The 9,107-nt window shown below is 47.1% G+C and overlaps 1 protein-coding gene across 1 annotated transcript; it reads left to right on the top strand.

Moving 5' to 3' along the window:
- Positions 1–2,392: 2,392 nt before the first annotated feature.
- LOC125544835 lies at positions 2,393–5,050 on the top strand. Its single transcript, XM_048708608.1, has 3 exons — positions 2,393–3,009; positions 3,107–3,330; positions 4,222–5,050. The coding sequence occupies exons 1-3, from the start codon at positions 2,511–2,513 to the stop codon at positions 4,837–4,839; spliced, it is 1,341 nt and encodes a 446-aa protein (XP_048564565.1). The 5' UTR covers positions 2,393–2,510; the 3' UTR covers positions 4,840–5,050.
- The last annotated feature ends 4,057 nt before the right edge of the window (positions 5,051–9,107 follow it).

The raw sequence follows: 9,107 nt of genomic DNA, 5'->3' as shown, positions 1-9,107 counted from the left end.
CAGAGGGTTTGGGGTTGAAGTAGGGACGGAGAGACATATTTCGGGAAACCAAGAAATATGCCAGATTTAATCAAATTAGTTTGGGAATTTTTACAGACTATAAATTTAAACATGTTCGAATTTAATTCAAACTTGCCTGAATTTATAACCTAATCAAACTGAATCCAAATGGGCTTAAATTTTATAGGATGACCCTACGTAATAAATATGATTTATGGGCACAAGATGAACATTTATTTGAGCAATTCTATTTGCAACTCAAAATAGAGAAAAGGGAAAGAAGGAAGTGGCATAGGGATTTGAAACTTGGGTGAAACCAAGTTGGAAGTGAGCATGGGGTTGATGGAAGGATCAAGAGAAGAAAAGAAGTTGCAATGCACATGAGCAACTAAATTAAACAAACACAACAATGGTATGGAGAAGATGCATTATGCAAAATAAAATAAAACAAACATCACAAGCGAGCAAGCAAGCACGCATGAACATAACACAAAATAATAATAATGGAGGTCTCGGTCTTGGGTTGTCACATTAGGACAGTTAGAGTTACTGTTGTCGTTTACCGGGGCTTCCATTCAAAGTTGATCACACTTCTCCTTCAGACCTTCTAGCACCGGACAGGTGTTAGACTCTATACATCGTGTTACGACTTAAGAGAGTCCTATGTTTTTAATAAACAGTCACTACCCCATGGTATGTGTCGCTTTCCTAATCAAAAGATAGGAGAGCACCCCTTCTCCCAAAGTTACGGGGTCAGGTATATTGGGTGGAGCAGGGAGTCAAACTCCCGTCGCCAGAGTGAATAGCAATCACGTTGACCACTCGGCCAAACTCAGTTTATTGTTTACTGGAGGAAAACAATGCTATTTGAGCCTTCTTTCAGTACAAAACTTAAAACATATGTATTATATACCCGCTATAAATTATTTGAATATAAAAGAAAAGGTTGTACTAATTGAAAAAAGTTCGCAAAAATGAAAATAGTTCTTGAATTTGAAAAGGTTTCATCGAATTTGAAAAAGTTTTTCGACAAACGGTGGATTTTATTACTCAAAATGGAGCATCAAGATAGTACAAACATAGTGAGGACACACCTGGCCTCTGCATAGTTAGGATATACACAGCCAACACACACAGACACACACACACACACAAAACCGCCGGCAAATAGCAAAGCCATATAAGACCAAAGCTATCCCTAAGCGAGAGAGAGAGAGAAAACCCGACCCGAAGCGTTCTAAATCGCGATCGACAACCTACAACAATGACCATATCCGCACCAATCATCTCATGACACCACAAGGACATCGACATTCTTCAACGACAATGCCTTCAGGAAGGGAGCGACGCTCGAGCACTGCCGTCACCGGAACCAACCACCACAGGGCAAATTATAGGTTTTCACCTTGAAGAAATTGTCCGAGCATCTCCGAGCAATGCCTTCAACAAGGTAACGACGGCGAAACATCGTCATTGCCAGGTATAACCGACATGGTTCTGACCTAGGTTTTCATCCCGGAGCTTGAGACCGGGGTACTCAAAAAGCACCACCATTGAAGTCAAGCATGTGTTGTCGCCACCACTTTTCCACGATCTTAGCAGCTACATGTGCTGGGTTAGAAAAAGTTTACCTTATTTGAAAAAAGTTCATCTAATTTGGAAGAAGTTCATCGAATTCAAAAGAAAACTTCATTGAATTTGGAAAAAAGTACACCGTATTTGAAAAAAGTTCATCGAATTGGGAAGAAGTTCATCAAATTCGAAAGAAAAGTTAATTGAATTTGAAAAAAAAGTTCATCAAATTTGAGAAAAAGTTCACCAAAATTAGAAACGTTCATGAATCTGGAAAAGTTCATCGAATTTGGAAAAAAGTTCATGAAATTTGAGAAAAGTGCATCAAATTTGAAAAAAAAGTTAACAAATTTGGGAAACGTCATCAATTTTGAAAAAAAGTTCATTGCTTTTGGAAAAAGGTTCACGAAAGTTACAAAAATGTTCATCGACTTTGAAAAGTTCACCAATTTGGAAAAAAGTTCATCAATATCGAAGAAAAGTTCACAAAATTCAAATTTTTTTATTGATTTCGAATAAAGTTCATGCATTTAAAAAAATATCAGGAAAAAATAAAAAGGAAAAACAAAAACAGAAAAGGAAAAATGTGAAACGAAAACCCACGAACTTGCACAAAGAAATAAATAAAAAGCAAAAAAGGAATTTTTGTTTCACAAAAAGGTTGGATGGCATACTGATTCCTGCAAATTTGTTTTCGTGAAGGACTTGGGCCATCGGATCCGAATCGACCTCAGGTAGCAAGCACGGCCTTGTTTCCTGGTTGGCTTGCGAGACGTTTATTTCTTTATATTGCCAAACCCGCAAGCTCGGCCCTCAACATTATACTAGCCCGGCATCCCCAAATCGCCCACCGGCCCGGAGAAGAGAAGAGAAGAGAAGAGAAGGCGAGAGTGGATCTAGGGTTAGGGTTCCTCTGGCTCTTCTCTACCAGAGCGGCGATGGAGTTCACGCGGAAGGAGCAGTTTGATGCGTACGTCGATTTGATACTGGCGGTCAGGCAGGAGGGGACGACGAAGGCAGCGGAGGAGGCGGAGAGGAGGAAGACAGCCCAGGCCCCCAAAAACAAGAAGAAGAGCGCGCGGAAGGCGGCTGCTCTGGAGTGGGCGAGGAAGAGTTTGGAAGCAGAGAGGGCCAAGGACAGGAGCGTCTTCAAGCCCAAGACGATGACCGAGGAGGACGTCGCGGCGGCGGCCGTGTACAGAGCCAAAGGGGAGGAGGCGCACAGGAACCAGGACCGGAAGGGGGAGCTGGACGCCGTCATCAAGTGGATCGCCACGGGAGACCCCGAGGCAATCAGGATCTCGAACCAGTGGGTCGAGGAAAACATGGAGGCCATGAAGCTGCAGGCGCTCGATCCCACCGACTACTGGGAGGCCGTCGATGCCAGGAGGCACCGGGAATCCGGCGAATCTCTGTGGGTCGACTCCTTCGGTCCCTGTAAGCAGACCCGAATCCCCTTCTCCCTCCTCATCAATTGCTCTAGCAATAAGATAATCGCCGCTAAGCGTCTTGATTGGTTCACATTGATCTGCAGCACCCACCCAGCCCATGTGTTACACGGACGACAAGCCTCCGCGTGGTCCCGCCTACCCCATGCGAACTCTGCAGGTCTTTTCGGTCAGGGTTGGAGCCATCACAGGTGGGTTGGACTGGCCTCTCGATGTCTATGGTATCATTGCCGCACGCGACTCATTTGATGACAATCACAACATCATCTTCAACCGCTCCAGGCATAACTGCCAAACCATTGACAGGAAGGTTTGTAGTCTCGTTGCTCACGTGCCATATTATTGTTACCTCCATAATGTTATTTAGATACTGTGACATATATATATATATATATATATATATATATATATATATATATGGTTACGAGATTTAAAACATGAAGTAAAGTGGGAAAATAATTACTTTCTCTTCCAATTGTTATGGGCAAATATATACCAAATAATCAATCCGTGAAGTATGAATAAATCTGCAAATGCAAGTGGGAAGCCTGCTATTTGTCTGCAAAATGTTCTGAGTTCTAAATAAAAGTATGCCAACATTACTGTAGATTATTTCCAGGTATAGTCGAATCCTATGGAATAGCGTGTGCAACTTTTACCCTCTCTTGACCAGTTTGTTTGAGGCCAGTACTTCATTTTCAATGTACTCGATAATTTCTTGTGTTCCCATGTGAAATTCTGCTTGAAAATCCTCTAGTGTTGTTTGCAATCTGATATCTTAGATAATAAGTTTTTAGAGTATATATGCACACCTCAGAAATACCACTTTTTGTTTGCCTATAAAGCGTTTCCATACTGTACATAGTATTAAAGTGTATGCTTCAGTTGTGATGTTCAATGTTTGCCTCTTCTTTTTCTTCAATCTACATATTATTTGTTTAAAATACAAGAGTTTTAGACATTTGAAATGCTTGCTGACCCAACTCAAATTCATGGGCTCACCTCTGGAAAATTCTGCCTTTCCTGTGCTTTCTACCAACATATATTTAATTCAAGCACTTGTTATTAAGTTTAGCGTAATAAATGGATTACTTGTCAGTGGACGCATTCTTTCTTGACATCAGCATAGATTGGTTATATTTGCTCCAGTCACTACTCGAGATAAATGATACATAACTTACGTTTTAAATTTTGCATGCAGAATCCATGTCTGAGACTGACAGGTCCTACCCGCGCTGTTGTTGTTGTGGATCCTGCGTCCTTTGATGTTAACTTGCGAGTTAAGGGCAGAACTGAATCAGAGGATAGAGAATTGAGTAATCTAGTTTTTTATTATCATGATTCTGGTTCTAGTGAATCATATGCCATTAAACGTGTCAGCACCAGCAAGCTTAGCACAGTGGCATTGATGCTGGGTGATATTGTTAATTCAGTGGAGGCCACCATCAGTGTGAGAGTTGTTGGTGGGGAATGGCCAGAAGGTTTTCAAGGTCTAATTTCTGCCAATACGGCCAGTATTGATGCCAAGAAAATTGAGTTGCTTGCGTTCGGAGATAAGTTGCCTCTTGCAGCTGATGGCATCATACAGCTTTCACGAAATGTTGTATCTGTTGAAGCTAATGGAGAGTTGATAGTCTCCGTCATGGCAAGTAGCTTGGAGGATCAAACTGTTGAGAGAGATTCAGAAGCATTCAGAGCCAAGAAAACCTCCAGGAGCATGCGTATGCTTGAAGTTCACCGTTGTAAGTTTGAAGTCACTGTCACATGGTCTCTTGTCCAGAACCTACCTCATTTCCACAAACTTACAAATGATGTCTGAGTTCAGTTGCTGTATGGTTGTTATTGGTTTATGTCAAGTGATAGTTGGATGTTGGTATCTTGGTTAAATTTGTCTTGACTAGTATGCAATGTACGCAAGTTAAGATATACTGTACTTGACTATGTAAGTAATGTGGAAAACTTGAGGGATATATATTTGACTCAAGTAACGAGGGCAAGCTATTAGATTTAATTTAGTATTTTCTTGTGTATTTTTCTCATACTAGCTTATGCTGGTACATTTAGTTTGTCTCGATGAGTGCTTATTTTTGAAGTAAAACAACCTCTTTATTTATTAGTGATAATGGTTACATCGTCTATAAAAAAATTTACAATATAATTCATAGGTTCCTCTGTGAGCGTTTTTGTTTGACTCCATGCACCGGAAAGAATCAATGTCAACTAGTTCCTGGGGTCTGTAAGAAAATTTACAATATAATTCATAGGTTCCTCTATAAGCGTTTTTGTTTGACTCCATGCACTGGAAAGAATCAATGTCAACTAGTTCCTGGTATCATTTGCATTTGCTTAGAGTGTCTCCAGCTGTTGCTCCCTCAGGGGGCGTGTAAAATCGCCGCTTGGGGGCGAGCCGGCGCTAAAACTCGGCGTGGGGGCTTTCGAGTTCCCAGCCGCCGGCCCCAGGGTCGTCCCCAGAAGGCGGTTTTTTTATTAAAAAAAAGGAATTCGACTAAAGTTTCACAAACTGGACAAATATTCGGCTAAAGTTTGGCGAATATGACATTACATAACAAAGTTTAAAAAAACGACAGCAACTACTACTACGGGTTGAAGAACGCGCTGAGCGGGGTGAAGTCGCCGACATCACCGACATCCTTGTTTGTCGTCCTCGCCGGCCTTCTCTCCCTTGACGCGGCCGCCCTGCTGGACCCCTGCCCGGCGTCGCCCTGGCGGACCGGCGGCGGCGACGCGTCATCGTCGCTGTCGTCGAGGACGACGATGCCTCTCTCGTCGCGGCCACGGCGCCGAGCGGTGAACTGCTTGTAGGCGTGGCGCTGGCGCTCCAGCTCTGTTCGCGCCTAGTCTTTACGCGCCCACTTTAAGGCCGTCGCGTCGTCGAGCTCCTCCTTGACGCCGCTGGCGAGCCCTGGCTCCGTCTTCACGGCGGCGAGCCCCGGCTCTGTCTTCGGTTTGACGTACCGGGAGGAGCCGCGCCCGGCGCCCTCGTTAATGACGATGTCGGCGCTACGGGTGCACCGGCCGAGCGGCGTCTCCGCTGCGGGCTCGGCCTTGACGCTGAACACCGCCGGCGAGCCGGAGGAGTGGGAAGAGGAGTGGGAGGACGAGGAGGAGGAGGAGCCGAGCCTCATGGGCATCCATTGCCCGGTGCTCCGGCGGGGGACTGGGGCGGCGGCCGCGGCAGGGTATGTCAGCAGCGGCATGTTGCCGCCCTTGAGGTGCTGGAGAACCTCGTGCAGCATGCGGCCGGGGACGCCCCACCACAGGCGACGCCCCTCGCTGTTCTTGACGCCCCCCACCACCGGCGCCCCGTTGGTGGAGGCCAGTCACCGCTCCTGCCGGTGCTGGAAGTACGCCACCCACGTCGCGTGGTTGTCGGCGGCGTACTGCGATAGGGCGTGCTGCTCCTCCGTCAGCGACGCCCGCACACGGTCGACCCCGTCGGTGAAGTAGTCCGCGCGCGCGTTGACGTCGGGCACCAGGGGGAATGGGGACGTCACCGGCGCTGAGCCTCCACCCGTCCGACCCTGCGCGCATGTCGGGCGGCGCCGGGATGTTCACCTCAAAGAGGAGGTACGCCTCCCATGCATGCAGCGAGCGGCGGCCGAAGCCGTTGGCCGCCGCCGCGTCACCGGGGAATTGCTCGCCCATCGTCGACGCTCGGCTTGGGGAGAGAGGGGAGGATCGTTGGCGGCAGGTGCGCACGGGGAGAGGGAGGCAGAGCACGGTGGGGTGTGGCCAGAGGGGAAGGCTAGGCATCGCTTTTATAGCTGGGCGCCATGTGTGTGGCGGGAGGGGGGCGTCGCCGCATCGCCTGTGAGAATTCAATGGAAGGCTGACCGGTGACAGTTTTGGCATTGATTCCCTATGGGAAACTGAGGCGGTGTGAGGACGACGAGGCGACTGTCGCTGACACGGCGGGCCCGCAGTTAGTTCGCGTCAAAATCGCTCGCTCCGGCGCTCCCAGGCGCCCCTGGCGCGTCGGGTTCGGCCTGGGTCCGCCGACCCTAATTTCAGCCCAACCCGGCCAAAAAGGGCTCTTGGAGCCCGACTGGACCAATTTTCATCCGCTGGTACTAAAAAATTGTCTGGAAGAGCGTATTGAGGACGCGGCTGAAGATACTCTTATAGATACAATACATGCTCCTGCTATGCAAATCCAAGAATAGACGAGACCAGCCCTCTCTCCTCCCAAGTATCTCCGCTCCTTACATTGTCAACAATGATAAAATCGAGTGCCCCGTTTCTCTCCTAGAACTGCTGCGCACAGGCGATAAAGGAGGTGACAGTTATGCTTTCCTTGACACCACCGGGTGCCGACGACGCTGGGTCCTCGTCCGTCTTTGTCCGCCGTTCCAGCGGTGGCAGCGGGTGGGGACTCCGGTAGTTTCTCTCCGGCAGGGGTGTAGGATGCCATAGTTTGTTCTCAGAGGTACTGCTTTAATGGTGGAAACGGCGCGGTGTCGAAATAATTTACTTATGCTCTTCCTTCATCTCGATAGCGTTCTAATGGGTGGTGCCGTGGAGCAGGTGGCTCGGTCTTCTTACCGATCTTCTTTAGATCCGGTAAGATTTGTGTTTGATGGTCGGCGCTCAACACTTTCTCGGATAGCGTTGATGTCGATTGTTGTGGTTGTGGTTGGTGTCTTGCAATGGGATGCATGGATGGCAGAATGCAGTGGTGTTCCTCTTCTTCAATATTATCGAATGAAGTTAACGATGCTGGGATCTAGCGGACACGGGGAAGAACCCCGGCTGACGTGCCACAAAGTCTCAGCCTCGTCGCTTGCGGCGGTCCGGTTCATCGGCTCGAAAAGCATCCTTGTATGCAAAGGTGCTCCTCTAGATCTTGGTATGAAGGCAGTTGTCCCCTCAGCGGCGGTGGAGGTCGATCGTGGGCGATGTTTTGGCGTGGCACAAGATTCTGCCGAAGTGAAATTCTAGTTTTACTTCTTGTGAAGTCATTGATGCAATATTGCATGACATCTATGTATGTCTCCTGTGATAACCACATGTATACTCTTTGTAACACATTTGTCCAATGAAATATATATGGTTATTCAAAAAAAAGACACAATGATAAAATCGATGGTACATGCTTGGTAAAAAAAGCAGAGCAGGGGCTAAAAGAAACTGATCCAAAAAGAAAGAAGATGCAACTCCTTAAGAATAAATCCAGTTTACGGTTTGATGTTTCGTAGGATCCTATCTATAGGTTGACCCCTACATGAGGAGAATGACTGAGTGAAGTTGCTCACAAAAATGAACCGGGAGCTAGATGTGCCTCGTTAAGCTTTTTTATTTCCTTAAATTTGCCTTAATATATGTTTGAAAGAAATATCAAAATCACCCCCAAATTCAGCATACCCTCCCTGAAGTCAATTTTGATATACTTTTTACCCTCAATCAAATCTATAAAAAACATATAAATCACTCGTGGTTTTCAAGCTAACATGACCGATTTTAGGAGGTTCTGACCGGTGTTTAAAACATTCACCCCCCCTCCCCCCTATTTTCCTAAAATCTCTGTAGAACTCCGCTTGCCATGCGGAGTCAAATCACGTCGACACGATGTTGACGTTCGAGAACTTGTTACATGCCACGGTTTGCGACGTGGTTTGCTTCTGCAGGTTGTTGGGCTCAAGCCACGCTGATTGATGGTGGCGAAGTTTAGCAGGACTACGAGAATCGAGGTTGGCAACAAGGTCTGACAATGGCAGCAACACAGGCTTGACCAGGGCGAGGCTACGGTGCACTACAAAGGCTGAGACGGGCAAGAGGTCCCCAAAGGTCGCACTAGCATGCCTTGGTTCATATGGTCACCTGAGAAGCCCCGGTGACGAAACTAGACAGAGCGGCTATGGTGGTGCTAGGCTACAACAGGCTAGAGGATACGCGCCAGCTGGGGGATAGACATGAAAAGAAGAGGGGCTCACCACGAAGCTATCAACGCATATGGTGAAGGAAGCTTGGACGGCGAGAATTGGGTAGTGGTGAGCGACGGTCACTAGGGGGCGGCTCCGTCCAATTCTTTCAGTGAAGTTGATCATGGCATCCTAGCGACGCTCCTGT

This window comes from Triticum urartu, chromosome 1, assembly GCF_003073215.2.
Source record: "Triticum urartu cultivar G1812 chromosome 1, Tu2.1, whole genome shotgun sequence".
Lineage (NCBI taxonomy): Eukaryota > Viridiplantae > Streptophyta > Magnoliopsida > Poales > Poaceae > Triticum > Triticum urartu.
This window is presented reverse-complemented; position numbering and strand designations above follow the sequence as displayed.

Bases quoted from the DNA above. Each gene is read 5' to 3' on its own strand.
- LOC125544835 (XM_048708608.1), top strand. From the start codon at position 2,511: ATGGAGTTCACGCGGAAGGAGCAGTTTGATGCGTACGTCGATTTGATA. The intron at 3,010-3,106 runs GTAAGCAGACCC...ATTGATCTGCAG, and splicing joins GGTCGACTCCTTCGGTCCCT to CACCCACCCAGCCCATGTGT. The intron at 3,331-4,221 runs GTTTGTAGTCTC...TTTTGCATGCAG, and splicing joins GCCAAACCATTGACAGGAAG to AATCCATGTCTGAGACTGAC.